At 45.1% G+C, this 22,009-nt stretch overlaps 1 protein-coding gene across 1 annotated transcript in view; it reads left to right on the top strand.

Moving 5' to 3' along the window:
• Window positions 1-22,009, top strand: part of LOC139265692 (uncharacterized) — a 139,120-nt gene that overhangs the window by 75,680 nt on the left and 41,431 nt on the right. Inside the window, exon 4 of the mRNA XM_070882939.1 lies at window positions 1,955-2,008. Within this exon, the coding sequence (XP_070739040.1) occupies window positions 1,955-2,008 (54 nt within the window). The remainder of the gene's footprint in view (window positions 1-1,954; window positions 2,009-22,009) is intronic.

A 22,009-nucleotide genomic window follows, 5' to 3' on the forward strand; every position in this document is an offset into this window, starting at 1 on the left:
GCCCATTTAAAACTGAGATGAGGAGGAATATCTTCTCTCAGAGGGTTGTTAATCTGTGCAATTCATTGCGGAAGCTGGGACATTGAATGGATTTAAGACAGAAATAGACAGTTTCTTAACCAATAAGGCAATAAGGGGTTATGGGGAACGGGCAGGGAAGTGGACCTAAGTCCATGATCCGATCAGCCATGATCGTATTAAATGGCGGAGCAGGCTCGAGGTGCCGTACGGCCTACTCCTGCACCTATTTCTTATGTAAAAAGCTGATAATTACAATTAAAGTGCCCCAATTTGAATTAGTTAAAATTTGCAATGACTGAAAAACTGCACCTGTAGTCATTGCTTAAAAGTTGATGCAAACGTGCTGTATTCCACAATTCAACTTAACCTGTGGATTTTACTGTGTTCCAGGCAGCATCAGTTTAAAGGAATGCACAAGAACACAAGAAATAGAAGCAGGTGTAAGCCATTTGACCCTCGAGTCTGCTCCACCATTTAATAAGATCATGGCTGATCTGATTAAGGATGCAGTTCCACTTCCCTACCTGCTCCCCATAACTCTTTATTCCCTTATCGCTCAAAAATCTGTTTATCTCCGCTTTAAATATATTCAAAGACCCAGCCTCCACAGCTCTCTGGGGCAGAGAATTCCATAGATTTACAACCCTCTGAGAGAAGAAATTCCTCCCCATCTCAGTTTTAAATGGGCGGCCCCTTATTCTGACACTATGCCCCTAGTTTTAGTTTCCCTGATGAGTGAAAATACCCTCTCTGCATCCAACTTGTCGAGCCCTCTCATTATCTTATATGTTTTGATACGATTACCTCTCATTCTTCTGAACTCCAATGAGTATAGTCCCAACCTACTCAACCTATCTTCATAAGTCAACGCGCTCATCTCCGGAATCAACCTAGTGAACAGCCTCCAATGCAAGTATATCCTTCTTTAAATACGGAGGCCAAAACTGCATGCAGTGCTCAAGGTGTAGCCTCACCAATACCCCATACAGTTGTAGCAGGACTTCTCTGCTTTTATACTCTAACCCCCTTGCATTAAGGGCCAAATTTCTATTTGCCTTCCTGATTACTTTCATAAAACCATGCTGACTCTGCTTGATTGAATAATGTTTTTCCAAATGTCCTGCTATTGCTTCCTTAATAATGGACTCCAGCATTTTCCCAATGACAGATGTTAGGCTAGTTTATTAAGTTTCTCCCTCCTTATAGCCTCTTGAATATCCCCTGTTGGGATGTTTTTAGTGTTTTCTACCATGAAGACCAATTCAAAATATTTGTTCAAAGTCTCTGCCATTTCCCTGTTCCCCATTATTAATTCCCCAGTCTTATCCTCTGGGGAACCAACATTTACTTTAGCCACTCTTTTCCTTTTTATGTACCTGTCGAAACACTTACTATCTGTTTTTATATTTCGTGCCAGTCTCCCTTCATAATCGATCTTCCCTCTCCTTATTACCTTTTATGTCGTTCGTTGCTGGATTTTAAACGTTTCCCAATCCTCTGGCCTCTCACTAGTCTTGGCCACATTGTATGCCCTCTGTTAAGTATTTGAGTTTAAGAATTAAAATTGTTGCATTTATCAAGTTTATTCTATAAAAAAGTTTGAATAAGAAAAACTAAAAGGTCCATGGACAACAGAAACTGATAATCAAAACATTGATGTTGCAACTTTTTCTTTGCAACGTATTTCTGGAAATGTTTGTATTATTAGGCATGATTTAATCTTGAGTATGTGCCAAACATCCAGATGTGCGTTTCCTGAGATTGTGAATGTTATAATTATTGTTTGATCTGCACAGTCCAAATGTAATACATTACAAACATGACTGAAGCACTGACGTGATTGTATGATATTGGTGCTTTTTGTTTAATGCAGTAGTTGTAGCTGAAATACTTTAATTAGCTGTCAAGTTGTGTCCTGGTTTTCTCTGAACAGGTTCTCCCAATTCCTGGAGTCAGATGGATGTCACCAACCAGCTCAGCAGAGCAGGTAAACAAACATAACAGTGAAACAAAATTGCCTGGTTTATGTATGTTGACTAAGTTGGTGTTTATATCATGTTAAATATCTAGTGTAAACTCATTCCTTTTCAGTACCTCAAACCTGGAATTTCTTGCCTCCATCAGTTCTTCCCTTCTGCTAGAGACTTTTAAAAGTCAAGCCTGGTGTCATTTAATATTGATTGACTTATCTCATCTTCTCTGCTACTCTTTTCAATCTTGATGGTATTCTGCATTATGGGCCAGGATACCTGTGGTGAAAATCTGGAAAGTAAGCTCATAAAATAGCTTATTTTTATTTTTAATATATAAACAGAAAATGCTGGAAATACTCAGCAGGTCAAGCAGCATCTGTGAAAAGACCTGAAACGACCTGAAACATTAACTCTGTTTCTCTCTCCACAATTGGTGCCTGACCTGCTGAGTATTTCTAGCAATTTTCTGTTTTTATTTTAGATTTACAGCTTCCACAGTATTTTGCGTTTGTATTATTTTTATTCATTGTTCTCATTTAGTTGGTTTTCACAATTCTTTAAAACTGATTAATTGAAAAAGATTTTCACAATAACTGAGTAAGATATTTTTAAGAACATTAATTTTTGTGTCTGATAATCAAAATCACCTATCTTAAAAAGGCATTTGCCATATTAGGATTAGTGAGTTAAAGATCTGCAGAGGGAGGATTGGAATTCTGTTGAATGCAATGCATAATGTAAAGTTCCTATGCATGCTACTTTTACAAAGTTGCTAACCCATTTATTGTAAGGAGATTAACAACATTGTGTATAAAATTATGAATGGTCTAGACAGAGTAGATAGAAAGCATCTATTTCCCTTAGCAGAGAGGTCAATAACGAGGGGGCATAGATTTAAAATAATTGGTAGAAGGTCTAGAAGGGAGTCAAGGATAACTTTTTTCACCCAGAGGGTGGTGGGGATCTGGAACTCATTGTCTGAAAAGGTGGTTGAGATAAAAACCCTCATCACATTAAAAAAGTACAATAGCAAAATACTGCATCTGCTGGAATCTGAAGCAAAAACAGAAACTGCTGGAAACACTCAGCAGGCCAGGCAGCATCCGTGGTGAGAGAAACAGAGTTAATGTTTCAGGACTGAGATCCTTCATGAGAACTGGAAAAGTTAGAGATGTAACAGATTTTAAGCAGGTGCAAAGGCAGGGAAAGGGGATAGAGAAGGAAAGAACAAAAGAGACGGTCTGTGATAGGGTGGAAGGCAGGGGAGAGTAAATGTTGCAAATGGGGATGGCAAAATCATAAACAGCTGCTGCCTGAAAAAATATTGGCAGAAATTATGGTCTGAAATTGTAGAACTCGATGTTGAGTTCAGAATGTTATGTAATGATGCGTGTATCGTTGTCCTGCGTCCAGGTGTGGAGGGGGGAAGGTGATGTTATGTAATGATGTGTATATCGTCCCAGTACCTTAAATGTAATGTAAGTACTATGCCACACCACAGAGGGCGCTGCGGTGGGAAACCCTGGTAGTGCCTGTAACAAGGACTATATAAGGGTGACCACCACACCTGGGAGGCACTCTGGAGCTGAACAATAAAGGATGAAGGTCACAGCAGTTAAACTTACTCCAGACCGTGTGGAATCAGTGATTTGTGTGCTACATACACCACACAGAAGGCTGTAAAGTGACTAATTGAAAGATGAGGTGTTGTTCCTCGAGCTTATGTTGAGCTTCATTGGAACAGTGAAGGAGGCCAAGGACGGAGAGGTCAGAGTGGGAGTGGAGCGGAGAATTAAAGTGACAGGTAACAGGAATCTCGGGGTCACCCTTACGGACTGAACGGAGGTGTTCCGCAAAGTGGTCACCCAATCTGCTTTTTTCTCCCCAATGTAGAGGAGGTTGCATATTGAGCAGCGAATACAGTATACTAAATTGCAAGAAGTACAAGTAAATCACTGTTTCACCTGGAAGGAGTGTTTGGGCCCATGGATGGTGGGAAAGGAGTAGGTAAAAGGGCAGGTGTTGCATCTCCTGCGCTTGCACAGGAAGTTGTCGTGAGGAGGGGAGGGGCTGTTGGGGGTGGATCAGGGTGTCGTGGAGGGAGCAGTCCCTTCGGAATGCTGAAAGGGGAGGGGAGGGGAAGATGTGTTTGGTGGTGGGATCATGCTGGAGGTGGTGGAAAAGGCAGAGGATGATCCATTGAATGTGGAGGTTGGTGGGGTGAAAGGTGAGGACAAGGGGAACCCTATCGTAGTTCTGGGAGGGAGGGGAAGGGATAAGTGCAGAAGTCCGGGAATGTCAACCACAGTAGAGGGGAATCCTCGGTTGAGGAAAAAGGAAGACATGTCGGATTTCAGTTGTAATCCACGTGGAATAAATCGGTGTCATTTCAGTTAATATTATAAATACTTGGATGTGCACTTGAAGTGCTGTAACCTACAAGGTTATGGACCAAGAGCTGGAATGTGGGATTAGGCTGGATAGCTCTTTTTTGGTTGGCACAGATATGATGGACCGAATGGCCTCCTTCTGTGCCGTAAATTTCTATGATTCTATGATAAACAACACATATAAGGATTTTTCACAAGTGCATTAGCCAGTATGTTAAAATAATGCTCAATGGAATTTTAACCCTTGGGCTTCCTTGAGGGCTCAGTTGGTAAATACACTGTACAACTGAGCCATACAAACTTAGGAAAGTCATAGATTTAATGCCAGATCTGTGCTGAGTTTATGAATCCGAGATGGGATAATTGAAGCGGGGGCATTACAATTAGACTTAGCACTCTTGGTTCAGAAAGGCAAAAACTAATATCAGTCATGGATCTTGCGACTGATCGCTCTCTAGGCACTTCTGCAGGAAGTGCACATGTTCATGTGAGGTAAGAGCAGATTTGGGCTCAGCTTTAATGCTCCCAGTACTCAATGTCTACATTCACACATGGAGGATGGCCACTTGGGCTAAGTACCACAAAGATAGCAATTCCTCGGAACTGTCTGAGTCATCATTTTCAGAAGAGGAGGGCACAGGGGACTATATTATAAGTGAAAAGAAATTTAAACCCAGTTTCTAAATAGTGTCTCAGTGCACATGGTTCTTGAAACTCTTTCACAGTCTCGGTCCAGTCAGTGAGCTCTACTTATTGGAATGGTGTCTTTGAATGCTGCACGGAGTAATGTTCTGCTCTCACACTTCGAGCTCATCTTTGGGAGGAGTAGTTTAATCATTTTAATGGCTGTACTCACAAATAAATATTGCACTGGAGCATAGAAAACAATAGTGCTTATGTTATAGCATGTCGCATAGTTACTTTCCAGGGAGTCAGTTTGGAAAACTTAATTGAGAGTTTCACATTAGTCCTTCAGCAATGGCTATGTTCTGACGGAAAAAACAAACTTGCTGGTAGTTCAATTATTAGAAGCTGTCACATTATTATTGAGATAAAGAAAAGTATTTGTCATGCAATAATCTTCATCAGCATAATTTATAGTATAATGCTACAAAACAAACATTGGGGGAGAAATTGGGGTTGTTTGTACCTCCTGTTAGCGCCCCCGGGGTACGCTAACGGGACGCAATCGACTTTTTGCCCAGGCTCAGTGCCGCTATCGACTCCCACTAAATTCCGCAGGAGTTTAGCGGCGGCGGTAACTGGTAGCACCCGGCTCCACTGCGGCAGCGATGACAATGTTATCCCTGCATGCAGCACCCCGTTCTCGCCCCAGAACAAAAATTTCCCAGGCAATGACAGTGGCAGCTTCAGGGGACATGAATGGGGTGGCAGGAGGCTCGCGGGGCGTTACTTAAGGGGGGGGGGGGGCGGTGAAGGCCATGTTGTAACAAAATGTTGGCATTTTTCCAAGCACCCCGTTGGTGCTTTGAACGTGGGGTCCGTGCCGCGATCTGGCAGCCTGACACTCTGCTAGAGGGCCGGGCTGATGGCCACAGAGTTGGCAGCTTGGGCCCTCCCCTTTAATGAAAATGAGAGCCCCTCCTATTCAGCAGTGCTATGCGGTCCAGCATGTAGCGCTGCGCCCCGCTCCCTCTGCTTCTATCCTGTTAGTGCCCCAGGGTGGAAGTGGAGTGTGTTCTTTTGTGCTCCATTTCTTTTCAGGGCAGTAACCCCAATTTCAAGAGCAGAGCGGGACTTCCGCACTGTGATATATTCACAGAGCATAGCACACACAGCTTTCTATAATGGCAGACAGCATCTCAGAAGTTCCAGAAGCTTCTGGTCAGCTGACTCATTTATTCACCTTTAGTTGCAGTAACACAATACGTCCACATCCACCATGTGGAGCTGCAACATTATAAGCTTACAGACATTACACGCGCCTGCCGCAAACAGTCCCGTCTCGCAGATGTTACCACACGGGGCGCAACGGAATTTTTCCCCAATTGCATCAGCTTTTCCAAGGACTACTTATAACCACTTTGCACTTAAATAGATCCCCTCACATTTAGGAAAACATCTCAGTGCACTTTACAATGATGAAGACGATACATAAAAATGGGAAATTAGAGAGGCTAGTATGAGGAATTGAGCAGTCAAAAAGGAGTGTTTTGATGTTTTTGAAAGCTGCGAAGGAGGTGGAAAGGTAGACGGAATTGCTTTTCCAAGGCCTTGGCATTATGCTGTGTGATATTAGAGTGTAGCTGCTTAAATCATTTGCATGAAATTCCTTTATTCACTATTTTAATGCACATGTTAAAATAAACAGGTTAAATGCCCTATTAAAATAGCAGATAAAACAATTTCATTCAGTAGCATTAACTGTTTGTGCAATATTATCACATAGTGTAGACAAAGATCAATAAGAATGTACATGTGCTTTGTAAATATGATGAACAGATGTATAATTGATGCAATTGCTAACTGTGCCAGCTGCTGTCTATTTCTTTCATACGTGTGAAATAAACTATTATTTTTAATGTTTATCTTTCAATAACCTAGTGGCAATCAAAACTTTGAGTAAAAATCTATCAACTATCTTACCCACCTTGTCCTTAATTATAATTGAAGCTCAATTCAAGGTAAAGAGTAAGTTTAATTTGGATGGCAAGGTTGTTTTATAATGCAATATACTCAACTGGACTGGGTCCTAAAGAAACCCTTGAGCACCTGACAGAACTATTTGGTTGCTGTCTTTTATTCTTCAGCTATACCTCTTTATGGAAGCCTTTGTTATTATATTTTTATTTTTCATACTTTGTTGAAAAAAAATCTACAGCTGTATTGTGTTTTAAAGTTGTAGAGGCACTTTAATCTGAACTTCAGTCAGCCTAAAACACTTATCTGAAAATACCCAAAAGATATGCATTTATTGTGTTCCTAACACAGATGAGGCTGCACACAGGGAGGTTAAAGTAACAGTGATCTCAGTCTTTAATAAGACACTCCAGAGTGAGGATCAGGCCTTAGGGGGCGGCTTATATACAGTGCTCCCAAGGGATGCTGGACTTCCTTGGGACTTCAGGGGATGAGCTCCCTGGTGGCGGAACATGGAAGTGCATGCTTTACAGGTACACAACATCACTCCCCTCCTTAAAGTCAAAGTGAAAACTATTTACAAGGTGAGGCAGTCGGGAGCCTTTCTTTCCCCGGTGGACCGCCTCGGTACAAATGTCTGTTCTGGTGTGTTGGCTGTGCCCTCACTGGGCTGGCATGTTGTTGGCCCTGCAGGGCTGCGAGGTGAGCCTGGCCTTGCTGGGCTGTTGGGCGTGATGGGTTCGGTTTCCTGGTCCGGGGTGGTGTCGTTGATTCTTTGGGTGTGTGTTGTGGGCTCGAGAAAGGTGATGTCTGCTGTGGGTTGTTCAGGGCAATCTGTGAACCGCAGCCTCGTTTGGTCCAGGTGCTTTCTGCAAATTTGTCCATTGTCTAGTTTGACGACAAACACCCTATTCCCTTCTTTAGCTATCACCGTGCCCGCGATCCACTTGGGACGATGTCCATAGTTTAGCACATACACAGGGTCATTCAGATCAATTTCCCGTGACACAGTGGCGCGACCATCGTTTACATTTTGTTGCTGCCCCATGCTCTCCACCTGATCATGCAGGTTTGGGTGAACCAGCGAGAGTCTGGTCTTAAGTGTCCTTTTCATGAGTAGCTCAGCCGGGGGCAACCCGTGAGCGAGTGGGGTCTCGTGCGGTAGCTGAGCAGTACTTGGGACAGGCGGGTTTGGATTAAGCCTTCTGTGACACGTTTAAAGCTCTGTTTGATGGTTTGTATAGCCTGCTTTGCCTGCCTATTGGAGGCTGGTTTAAACGGTCTGAGGTGACATGTTTGATTACATTGTGGGTCATGAATTTTTTTAATTCGGCACTGGTGAAACATGGCCCGTTGTCATTGACCAGTATGTCAGGCAGGCCTTGGGTGGCAAACATGGCCCTCAGGCTTTCAATGGTGGCGGTGGTGGTGCTTCCCGACATTATTTCACATTCAATCCATTTTGAAAAAGCATCCACCACCACCAGGAACATTTTACCAAGAAACGGGCCTGCATAGTCGACATGGATCCTCGAACATGGTCTGGAGGGCCAGGACCACAAACTTAGTGGTACTTCTCTGGACACGTTGTTCAACTGAGCACATATGCTGCATTGACGTACACAGGACTCTAAGTCAGAGTCGATACCGGGCCACCACACGTGGGATCTGGCTATCACTTTGATCATTACTATACCCGGTGTGTGCTGTGGAGATCCGAGGTGAACGTCTCCCTGTTCTTTTTTGGTAGCACTACGCGGTTACCCCAAAACAGGCAGTCTGCCTAAATGGACAGCTTGTCCTTTCACCGCTGGAATGGCTTGATTGGCTCTTGCATTTCAACGGGGATGCTGGCCCAGCTCCCATGCAGTACACATTTTTTACTAGGGACAGCAGAGGATCTTGGCTGGTCCAAGTCCTAATCTGGCGGGCCGTGACAGGTGATTTATAATTTTCAAACACTTCCATGACCATCAACAAGTCTGCGGGCTATGCCACCATCAACAAGTTTGCAGGCTGCGCCATTTCCATCCCCGTGGTGGGCAATAGTAGCCGACTGAGAGCATCTGCACAGTTCTCGGTGCCTGGCCTGTGGCGGATGGTGTAGTTATACGCTGATAGCGCGAGTGCCCACCTTTGTATGCGGGCTGAGGCATTAGTATTTATCCCCTTGTTTGCAGCGAACAGGGATGTGAAGGGCTCGTGATCGGTTTCCTGCTCAAATTTCAGGCCAAACAGGTACTGATGCATTTTCTTTACCCCGAACACACACGCAATGCCTCTTTCTCAATCATGCTGTAGGCCCTCTCAGCCTTAGACAAGCTCCTGGAAGCATAGGTGACAGGTTGCAACTTCCCCGCAACGTTAGCTTGTTGTAATATACACCCGACTCCGTACGACAACGCGTCACATACTAGCACAAGTCTTTTACACGGGTTATACAATACAAGCAGCTTGTTGGAGCATAAAATGTTTCTGGCTTTCTCAAAAGCAATTACTTGGTTTTTTCCCCATACCCAGTTCTCACATTTGTGCAATAACACATGTAGGGGCTCTAAGAGGGTGCTTAACCCCAGTAGGAAGTTACCAAAATAGTTGAGGAGTCCCAGGAACGACCGCAGCTCCGTGCCGTTCTGTGGCCTGGGTGCATTCCTGATAGCCTCTGTCTTGGCGTCTGTGGGCCGAATGCCATCCGCCGCGATCTTTCTCCCCAAAAACTCCACTTCTGTTGCCATGAGGACGCATTTCGACCTCTTCAGCCGCAGCCCTACGTGATCCAGTCGCTGGAGGACCTTCTCCCGGTTTTGTCGGTGCTCGGCGGTGTCCCGACCCGTGACCAATATGTCGTCCTGAAAGGCCACCGTGTGTGGTACCAACTTGAGTAGGCTCTCCATGTTTGTCTGGAAGATCGCAGCAGCCGACCAAATTTCAAATGGGCATCTGTTGTAGATCAACAGTCTTTTGTGCGTGTTGATGCAGGTGAGGCCCTTCGAAGACTCCTTCAGCTCCTGCGTCATGTAGGCCGAAGTCAGGTCGAGCTTGGTGAATGTCTTGCCTCCTGCCAGCATCGCAAATAAGTCATCTGCCTTAGGTAGCGGGTATTGGTCCTGTAGCGAGAAATGATTAATAGTTACTTTATAATCGCCGCAAATCCTGACCGTGCCATCGCTTTTGAGTACTGGAACAATCGGGCTGGCCCACTCGCTGAATTCCACTGGGGAGATGATGCCCTCACGTTGCAGCCTGTCCAGTTCGATTTCCACTCTCTCCCTCATCATGTGAGGTACCGTTCGCGCCTTGTGGTGAATGGGACCAAGTGGATCCACGCCTTCGTCCCGGAGAAGTTTCCAATGTCTGGCTCAAAAAGAGGAAGGAAATTTGTTAAGAACCTGGGTACATGAGGCCTCATTGACGTGTGATGGCGCTCGGATGTCATCCCAGTTCCAGCGGATTTTGCCCAGCCAGCTCCTTCCAAGCAGTGTGGGGCCATCGCCCGGGACAATCCAGAGTGGCAGTTCGTGCACCATGCCCTCGTAGATGACCTTGACCATGGCGCTGCCCAGGACAGTGATAAGCTCTTTGCTGTACGTTCTCAGTTTCGTGTGGATGGGGCTCAGGGCTGGTCTGAATGCCTTGTTGCACCACAATCTCTCAAACATCTTTTTACTCATGATGGATTGGATAGTGCCAGTGTCCAGTTCCATGGCTACGGGTAAGCCATTCAATTTTACGTTTAGCATTATAGGTGGACATTTCGTCAAAAATGTGTGCACCCCGTGTACTTCAACATCTGCCTCCTCTCTCTGAGGCTCAAAATTGTTTTGATCCACCATGGATCAATCTTCCTCTGCCACGTGGTGGTTTGCAGGTTTTGCAGAGCTTGCAGCTCATTTGCAAGCTCGTTGGAGATGCCCCATTGTTCCACAGCTCTTGCAAACATACCCTTTGAAGCGGCATGAATAGGCTGAATGGAAGCCTCCACAACGCCAACAAGGTGTGAATTGCCTTGTATTCATCCTTTGTTGGGGGCTCTGAGTCAACTGGGTCACCTGAGGCCTGCTGGCAGTTGCAGATTCATGGGTTTTGCCCTGTACATTTCTGCTCGCAAACACAGTTCCGATTAATTTATGAACATTGCTAGCATTTGTATGCTGAGAGATTTGTTTGGTATTATCACTGGTGGACATAAACGCCTGTGCTATCGCAATGGCCTTACTGAGAGTCGGTGTCGCTACAGTCAAAAGTTTTCATAGGATGGTCTCGTGGCCAATGTCCAGTGCAAAATAGTCTGAGCATTTGTTCCAGGTAGCCATCAAACTCACATTGTCCTGCAAGTCGCTTTAGCTCAGCGACGTAACTCGGCACTTCCTGACCTTCAGATCGCTGGCACATGTAGAACCGATACCTCGCCATCAGCACGCTCTCCCTCGGGTTAAGATGCTCCCGAACCAGTGTACACAGCTCCTCATACGACTTATCTGTGGGTTTCACCGGAGCCAGAAGATTCTTCATGAGGCTGTAGGTCAGTGCCCCGCAGGCTGTGAGGAGGCCCGCTCTCCTTTTTGCAGCGCTTCCTTCTCCGTCCAGCTCGTTGGCTACAAAGTACTGGTCTAGCCGTTCGACATAGGCTTCCCAGACCTCGCCTTCCGAGAACTTCTCCAGGATGCCCACAGTTTGCTGCATCTTTGCGTTGGATTCGTATTCTCGTCGCCAGTTATTGTGTTCCTAACACAGATGAGGCTGTACACAGGGAGGTTAAAGTAACAGTGATCTCAGTCTTCAATAAGACACTCCAGAGTGAGGAACAGGCCTTAGGGGCAGGCTTATATACAGTGCTCCCAAGGGATGCTGGGATCCCTTGGGACATCAGGAGATGAGCTCCCTGGTGGCGGAACATGGGAGTGCAAGCTTTACAGATACACAACAGCATTGACTTATTTTGAAATACAGTTCCAGCTATAGATCAGCTAACTCAGCACAGACCAAGGATCAAACTGAGGATCTGTTTGGTTCAGTGCCGGGGTGCCAAATTATGTGCTACATTTAATCACAAAGCCATCGGGGCAGCTAATTTTCTTATTTGCAATAAGGAGTTCACTTTCACTCCAGATTACTAATGTATTACAAATCTTGAATAATTCAATCACTGGAAAGGGATGATTACTGTCAATGATGAGCACATGCTTATGCAAATCGGAGAGAACTGATAACGTGAGTAAGAAAAAATGTTTTCTTTGCAGACAAAGTCAGTAAATAAAATGAATTAGGACACCCATGCATTTTACAACAGGATGGATGATGAATCTATTTCAATATATATTTTAAGAATAAATCTATCAACATAGGTAATATTTTTAAACTAAAATGAGTGACACTCAATAGGCTTATCGAAGATGAGCCAACTCCTAAGGCGTTTAGTCAATCTCAGTGGTCACATTGCAAATCCTATTAACATTGAGCAGATGTGTGTAACATAAAATGCAGAATACATACTGTTAAAATATGAAAACATTTCACTCTTCACCAACTAGATCAATATCACAAACAGTATTAGACTCCAATTATTTATAGGCTTCATTAACACTGAAATGGAAGCTTGATTAAATAACAAATATTAATTAATTTCAAATTCTATCTAATTACATTAAATTTATAGTATACACAACATATCCATATATTTTTGTGTGATAAGATCTCTTTAGTAGCATTTTTATGAAAGTGTGCTATCTCATTAAGTATCTCTTATTCAAAGCCTAAATCATTGATTTACTTCTATAGACAGTATAAGGCAATGTAACAGAAATCGTTTTTATAACCACTGACTCCAATTCTTTCCAGTGATCAGTTCTGTCACTACGTGAGAATCTTGATAATTAGGGCAATACAGTGATTCCATGTGGAACATTAGGAAAATTCTCTCTTCTCAGTACTGCTGATGAGCTTTAAATCTTTAATAATAATTAGCATTAGCAGCTCAGTAAACTGATGTAATAACAGGTGGTATTTTTATGTCAGTGGTTGATGCTGTTTGGGAACTAGGGATTTCAAGCTTGTTGGCAGATTTAAGCTATGAAATGAATTAGTTACTGTAGAAGCAAATTTGATGTTGTAACTCTAATGACCCAAGTTTCCACATGATTTGCGCCTGATTTTTAGGAGCAACTGGTGGAGAACAGACTATCTTAGAAATCGCAATTCACCACATTTTTTTTTCTGCAGTTCTAGTCAGGTAGAACAGTTCTACTTTGGAACAGAATTTTTTCTTCAAAAGGGGGCGTGTCCAGCCACTGACGCCTGATTTGAAAGTTTCCACAGTGAAAACCTACTCCAAACTAAAGTAGAATGGAGCAAGTGAAGATTTTTGTAGAACTGAAAAAACCTGTTCTACACATTAAAAAATCAGGTGCAGGTTACAAATTAGGCGTCCAGAACGAGGTGGGGGGGGAGGGGAAGGGAAGGGAACTCATTAAATTCTACAATAAATCCTTATTTATACTTCTACAAATAAATCCAACCTGAATAAACATTTATAAGCAAAGAAAAGATTAAATAAACCATCTTCCTACCTGTGTGACAGTGCTTCAGGCACGGAGAATTCTGCAGTCAGCCTGAGGCGCCCGTTCTTCCCGTGGGGTGGGGGGGGGGGAGGCGCCCGTTCTGCCCGCGGGGGGGAGGGGAGAGGAGGCGCCCGTTCTTTCCCATGGGGCGGGAGGCGCCCGTTCTTTCCCGTGGGGGGGTGGGGAGGGGAGAGGAGGCACCCGTTCTTTCCCGCGGTGGGGGGAGGGGAGGCAGGGGGAGGCGCCCGTTCTGCCTGCGGGGGGGGGGGAGGGGAGAGGAGAGAGGAGGCGCCCGTTCTTTCCCGCGGGGAGGGGGGAAGGCGCCCGTTCTTCCCAGGGGGGGGGTAGGAGGCGCCCGTTCTTCCCGCGGGGGGCGGGGGGAAGGAGACAGTGAGAAGGCTGCAAGTACTGATGTGCTGATGGCAATGTGCTTTTATTAAAAAAATGTTAAAAAGTTAAACAGCTACAAAGAACTACAAAAATGGCCGAGTGCCAATGTTTTTTTCACACTGAGCATGCGCGAACGCTCCAACGCGCACGCGCATCGTTGCCGGCAGGAAAAAAACTAATTTAAATAGTACCCGCCCCCTTCCACTTACAAAATCGGTGCGAGTGTAGGCTCCGCCCCCCCTGGGCGCCGCGCCAGGCAGACAAGGAGCTGCAGAACGCTCCAGAATCGCATTTTTTTTTTTTAGGCGCCGTTTTAGGCACGAAAAACGGGCGCCCAGCTTGGAGGGGTGCCCGTTTTTTATCGTGTGGAAACTTGGGCCCTATATCAGTGGGTGTTCATAATATGGCTTGGGGACCATTTGCAGCTCACTTCCATTTCACCTTTGTCCCTCAGCAAATTTATTGCTCTATGTACCTCTGGGGCCTTCAACAATAGCCTGCCCAGCTGTGGAATGCTGGCCAGCTCGGAATTCAGGGATTATATAATATCCTTTTCTTGCTGAAGCAAAAGTAGGTTAGGCTTTTATTAAGCAACACGGTTATCCCAGTTCCCATTCAGCATGTGACAGGACCCAATTAAAATGCAATGATTTAATAGAACTATTGGTTCTAAACTTTTGTTATTTCTTTCTATTTTGGGGGTGGTCTCCACTTCACAACAACCCACAATGAAATCAGGAGCTCAACATGTGGAGAATTGCAGGCACTGACCAGCATTCTATCACCCTATAGTACAACAAATTATAATATTTGTTTGAATATTTGACCTTTTACTCCCCAAAATATGCCAGAGAGCAATTCAGTTAGTAAGATGAAGGATGCTAGTTACCTTTAACACAACAGTCTCCCCAAAAAAACTTAGTTGTTAACACATAGTTTGAATGGAACCACATAGACTGGACCTTTTCAAAAATAAAATGTGATTATCCGCTTAAATTTCCTATCCCGAGTGCTTGAACAGCAACTTGTATCAATTTACCTTATCAAATTTAATTTCACAAAAAAATATGTCCAGACTTGTAATATAGAAACATAGAAAATAGATGCAGGAGTAGGCAATTCGGCCCTTCGAGCCTGCACCGCCATTCAATGAGTTCATGTCTGAACATGCAACTTCAGTACCCCATTCCTGCTTTCTCTCCATACCCCTTGATTTTACAAAAGAAAAAGAAAAGTAGCAATTGTGTTTGGATGCAAGTCGTTTATCTTCCCCCTTGAGCAATGTGTCTTGGAAGATAACCATTGGAAAGGCAAAGTCTTAAGTTCAATTTTTACTCAATCCAGAGGTTTACTGAATCTAAAAAAGATTCCATTCCCTGAATGTACAGATCGTCTGCGACCATGCTCAGTACATCATAGCAGTAAATGCCAAATATCCAGGAAGCATCCATGATGCTTTCATCTTGCGTGAGAGCAGTGTCTCATGCCTGTTCGACCGTCAGCCACAAGGCCAGAGCTGGATGCTGGGGGACAAAGGTTACGGCCTCGTCACCTGGCTCATGAGTCTCCTCCGGAACCCTCAGACAGAAGCCGAGCATCGCTATAATGAGAGCCATGCAGCCACATACAACATCATCAAACAGAAAATCGGTGTGCTCAAGCAGCGCTTCCGATGCCTGGACCACTCTGGAGGCTGCCTACAATACTCCCCATAGCAGGTCTCATGTGGTGTGCTGCATCTACACAACTTGACCATCATGAGGGGACAGGAGTTGCCACTGGGAACTGCAGGACCACATCAGGAGAGAGGGGAGAAAGGGGAGGAGGATGAGGATGAGGATGAGGAGCCTGACGATGAACCCATGCCACCAGCACCACCACCACCATCACAAGGGGAGGCCTCGCGGGGCATTCGCCACTACAAAAGCCTTACATCAGCAGCTCATAAATCAATGCTTTGCTTTGAAGAGTGAATGGCACGTTTGACCATTGCCTGGCCAATCTATCCCACCATGTTGACTATTCCCTCTCTTATTCTGCAAATGAGACATTACACAAGAATGGTTAAGGTGAACAAAATAATTTATGAAACATACAGTAACTTGAATAAGATTTATTAAACATTATAACTTGAATACGATTTATTAAACATTGTAATGTGAATAACATTTCTTAAACATTTTAAAAGTGGAATAAAATTTATTAAACATTGTGAATTGGGAAATGTTAACAACTTTAATAAAATAGCAACAACAACAAAACAGCAACAAAACAATGAAACAACAACAACCCCTGCACTGCACGTCTTTTACCTCCGGCCCCTTCTCACACCCCTCATCCCTACCCCCCTCCCTCACATCATGACCTTATACAAGTTGGCACCAAGAGTTCGTGCAGCACGGCGGGCAGAGTCCTGCTGTATTGGAGGGAGAGACAATTGAGATGCCATGTGTGGATCCACTGGAGAAGCTCGGGGTATGGAAGGCCCGGCTTCTGAGTGGCGAGCCTCTTGCTTGGCCTCACCGTTCACAGGTAATATCAGTCTCGGTGTGACACTGGGGACTGCAGAGTCAAGGATCGAGACCATCAATTGCGCATGGGCATTGACAGCCATGGTGGTTTCTCAGCTTGCACTGACAATCTGCGACATGGCCTCCCTCATGTCTGCAGATAATGCCGCAATGCTTGCGGGAATACCACCCAAGACTTCCAGGAGCTGTCGGCTGAGCTGGATGCTCTCCCTGGACAGTCCCACCATGTCCAGGTGTGCGTCCGTCTGTCTGTCCACAGACTGGTTTTGCCAACTCACCCTCCGGAGAGACGGCATACGGGATTCAACCCCAGTGGTGCGTGGCTGCACGCCACTTGTACTTGGGGTCTCTGATGGCTCAAAGCCTGAGAATGCTTATTCCTCTAGTGGCCGCAGCAAAAAGAGGTGTCGAGTGCATCAGCCCCCCTTCACCTTCACCCTCCACCCTCCCCCACATGACGGACTGAGGTGGAGGCTTCCATTCGAGAATGTTGTGCATGCGACTCCTCATCTGGAAATAGAAAACAACAGACGAGTGGTTAGCAGCAGGGGAGGGGGCAGAGTGACATGAATAAGGTCACATAGCATAGGCTCATTTGAAGGACCACCGCTCCTGCGTTATATGTAGTTGAGAGACACTGCATTACATTGCCCGAACCCTAGTCCACAGAAACTAAATCGCATTGCCCGAACCCTAGTCGAGAGTCACTGCATCACATTGCCCCAACCCTGGTCCACACACTTCATCATTTGTCCCAACCCTAGTCCACAGACACTACATCATATTGCCCCAACCTTAGTCCACAAACACCACATCACATTGTCCCAACCTAGCTCAGGGATTTTGCAGGACTTACCCTCAGTTTCTAAAGGGGGCTCAGCACCCCAATGGGTAGTTGTCCTCCATGAGGCACTGATCAGACAGGCCACTTGCTCCTCCAGGTCTGTCAGAGGCATGATTCTGTGTGGACCGCTGCCTGTCCGTCACTGCCCCCAGCAATTGTGGGACATCTTTCCCTGCAAAAATGACAATGGGAATGGTTACCAGAGGGCCCATCTGCTCTTGTGGCACACACAGATAGCCATTAAAGCACTTATATCATACTGTGTGCCTTTAATACAGTCCTCTATTTAATGGCCCTGGAAGTTTCACGTGGTTCATGAGAAAGACATCGAAGTGCAGAAACATCTTTTAAGATTGCAGAAAACAGTCTTAATAATGTGTAATGATCATTCATGGCAAATAAGCCAACCTATACCAACATGTGTCAGATTTATAATTTAAGTAATGAAGGAGTGCATCAATAAAAATATTACTTACCCTGGCGACCCTGCAATGGTCATTGAATCTCTTGCGGCACTGGGTGTGGGTCCTTCTGATGTCGTCGACGAAAGACATCTCCTCAGGAATGCTGATCCAAAAATGCCTAAGAACTGCTGGGAGGGGTTTACTTGCACCATTCCTATTTAAATCCCCCCATCTCCTCTCCACAACTCTGATAAGGGCCTCGTTCACCTCATTACTGAATTATTTTGCTCTCTGCCTGCTCCCATCTCCTTCTTCCATCATGCCTGCTATCTGAAAAAGGCTAATTTAGCCCTGGGTGGACTTCGCATGCACAGGCGCTCCCTGACAGCTGACCAGAAGCGTGGGAAGAAGAAAAAAATAGCAAAAAAAGAAATCGGGGGGGAAAAAAATTGCGCATGCGCAGAAGGTCAGGCCTTTTTTTTGGCTCGCAAACTTTGGCTCCGGTGCACAAATTCAGTTGTGCAACACCGGATTTATCACTTTCGCTGATCACTGTTTGGTGGATTTTGCTAGGTCTGGCGATAACATTACACCTGTAGTGAAAAAAAGTTCCGACGCGATTGATTATCGCCCCAAAACGGGCAAAATCGCTAGGGCCCAAAAAATAGGCGATGTTCCAGCCTTAGCAATGTTCCAGCCTTAGCCTTCATGATCACTGGACCATCGCCTATTTTTTGGATCGCGACTTTTGGCTCGGCGATAGCCCAGCGATGTGAAATGGGCGAAGCGAGAGCCCAGTAATGTGACATCGCCCAGTGATTGCATAGCGATGGTGAAGGCAAAAGCTTTCCTAGCCATGGGCTTCATTTCGGGAGGTCAGGGGTCATCCACACATGCGCAGAAAGGGGAGAGAGATCGAGAGAGGATAGAGAGAGAAGAGGATGACAGAGACAGAGAGGAGATAGAAGATAGAGAGAGAGGTAAAGAATATGTTTGACAGTGATGAAAGTGTTAGAGATGTGGAGACGGGGAGGAAGAGTTCCAAACCCTTTTCGGATAAGGCCAACGAGGCCCTCGTCGCAGAGGTCCACTCCCGGTGGACCCAATTGACCAGGGTAGCGTAGTGGAAAACCGGCACCAAGGGCATGCCATTAGACATGGAGCGAGATCACCGCTCGTCTGCGTCCCACAAAACCAGGGGATCCGACCAGTGTCGCTAGCACTGGAACAGCCGTGTGGATTCAGCAAGTGTAAGTATGATTTTATACTGTAATGATGCAAATTCTAAGTGTAATTTTAATTATAATAGTCAATCTCCTGGATTGAATGTAAGCTTGTTATTCTAACATATGTAAAATATATCATCCCCGCTAAGAACTGGACATGACTATCAACCTGTGCCCTTTTCAAGTCTCTCTGGCTGCTGTCACTTACATAGGGACCCAGCATGGACTGGGAGAGAGCTGTCTTTGCTCACTGTCTGGCCTGGGACAATTTTGGACATTAGCTATTGTCATTGCCGAGTTCAATGTCGATTGTACTCGAGAGAGATGTTTGTGTTAACCATTAGCTCCTAAACACACCGATCTTTGTTATAACCATGCATCAATTGTGGACACAAAACATATTAGATTATAAAGTTGGAACCTATTGTCTATAAATGATATAACCTAGCCATGCTCTTTTCACGTTTGCAGAGGAAGATATCTCATAATCGGGCGCAACAGAGGCACATCAGAGGAGGCCCTGCTGTAATACAGCCACTGACCGGCCTTGAGGAACATATTCAAAAAGGAGTTAGATGAAGTCCTTACTACTAGGGGGAATCAAGGGGTATGGCGAGAAAGCAGGAATGGGGTACTGAAGTTGCATGTTCAGCCATTAACTCATTGAATGGCAGTGCAGGCTAGAAGGGCCGAATGGCCTACTCCTGCACCTATTTTCTATGTTTCTATGTAACATGCTGCAGCATTAGTGGGGGCCACAGTCGTGCAGTCACCACCCGTGGTGTTTCCCGGACCCTTCCATGCTTCACGTGAGTAATGTGTCAAGCAGTGTTAAAGTAATGTAACATCATTTCATTGTAATAGAATGGACGAATGATGTCATGTTATGCATGCAGCCTCTGTGCTACTCTCAGATTGACAACATAAGAACATAAGAGCAGTCCACCTGGCCATCTGTCCCCTTCTCTGTCCGCATCCCATAAACCTTCGCTCCCTTATCATTCTGTCTATCTGTGACTGATCCAGCCTCCACAGCTCTGGCGCAGTGAATTCCACATAGTACATATGGTGGTACATCTATCATATGATGCATTAATATGTAACGTCTCTTGCTCACATTTATTGGAGTAGTGCTGTTCCTCCTATGTATGCCAGCAGGCGCAACAATCCCTTCTGTTCTAATAAGCTTAATTGTGTTTTGCAGGATTCCCAGCCCCAGAGGCGCCAATGGAGGACACACCCTCACATGCACCTGCCCCACTGCATGTGTTATTCACCATGGGTGGTGAAGAGGAGACCACGGAGCCAGAGGAGGAGGAATACTTGGAGACAGAGGAGGATGTCCCTTTCATCCCTCTGTCTGTTGAACTTGCAGCCATGACGTTGATTTCCACCGCCAAGGCGCACATTGGTGCTGTCGCAGACCCTATGGAGGCCGGGTCAGCGGCTTGAGCAAAGGCCTACTCTGGACGATTGCATAGAGAACCTGGTACAACTGTGCGAGGAGTCTATCGCGATCAATCACGAGCAGCTCCAGGTGTTTGTGGGGTTCGTGGAGAAATTCTCCCGGGTGTCTGCTCGCCAAGCAGAAGCCATGCAGCAGATGATCCACGAGATACGTGAAAACACCGCTTCCACCCATGCATTGCGGCACACGTTCTTGGCGGCACACGGCGCTGCACCCCAAGGTCCCGTGACCACAAGCACCGGCACACAGGCTGGTCCGGAGGAAGCACCACCTCCTGACTCAGAAGGCAATCCTCTGTTTTGTCTTCCCCTCCAACAACCCCCCAACAGGCGATCGTGCCACCATATCCCCACCACGGCAGGAAGTCTTGCTGTTGCCCACTGCACGCCAGCTTCATAGCAGTACCTGGGGACCAAAACGGGTGGGTGAGGTAAAGAGATGGTTGGGGGTGGGGGGGTGGTCCAGGATCTGGAGGGAAATGTGGCTGCAGGTAGGGAGGGGGGTGCAATCTTTTTTATATTGTACATATTGTTCACATTGTTTATTGTTGGTGTTTTTATTGTTGTTTCACTGTTTGGGTGTGGATGGGGATGTGGTTGTGGGGGAGAGGGTGTTTTTGTGTTTGCTATTTAAAAATAATGTTCACGAGCTGTTATTTTATTAAAACAATTTTCTATCACTTTACAATTGTTGTGCAGCATCTTCTAATAACATAAGTTTTAGTAAAACATGAATGCAACTGTTGTAAAACAATGGCCAGGCCAGACCAAGTAAGGATGAAACATCACTTATTAATATAAATATAATAAAACGTCTAATTGTATTCTCCACTGAGCGTTCAGCCCGGCGATGTGCCGAAAGTTGGGCTGGGCGATGTGCGGGCGATGACCTCAGCAATCGCCTCGGCGATGTGAGCCAAAAGATGGGACGTCAATTTTCCGGCGATGTACTGGCCCAACTTTCCACTTCTGAGTCAAAATGAGCGATAGCAGACCTTTTTGGGCGATACATGGGCACTAGCCCAGCGATGTGAAGTGGAAATTCTAGCCCCAAATTTCTAGCCCTAGAACTCTATAATCACACAAGAGATAAAATACTAGAAATAAATGATTACATTTTGCTAAAAATGTAATCAGTTGATCATCAGTCCAATGTCAAATAATTTCAGATGTGCCAGATAGGAGGCAGGAAATTTTTAGATGAGTACAATGACAGACAAAGAAGATTTCATTCTGAAAGAGTGAATCTCAACCTTTGATTTTACAATGACAGATATTTTAATGAAAGAACATTGTAAAAAGAAAAAGAAAACAGTGAAAGGAAATGAAAAAATAATAACGAAAAGCCTGCCAATTCACAATAATGAACTATTTGTATGGTTTCCGGCTTAAGTGAGAAAATCTGTAAATTCTATTTATATGAAGATATTGTCTTGAGTCTACTGTCAATTAATTTCAAAAGATTTAATTTAGTGATGGAATAGCACAGGTAAAGAAATTAATAACAAGGACATTTATGGTGGCTAAATAAGTCCATTTCCATTTCTATAATACGGGATTCTAGGATTTCTTAAATTGTCATCCCCAAACACTGGTTTTCAGTGA

Source organism: Pristiophorus japonicus, chromosome 6 (genome assembly GCF_044704955.1).
Source record: "Pristiophorus japonicus isolate sPriJap1 chromosome 6, sPriJap1.hap1, whole genome shotgun sequence".
Taxonomy (NCBI): Eukaryota; Metazoa; Chordata; class Chondrichthyes; family Pristiophoridae; genus Pristiophorus; species Pristiophorus japonicus.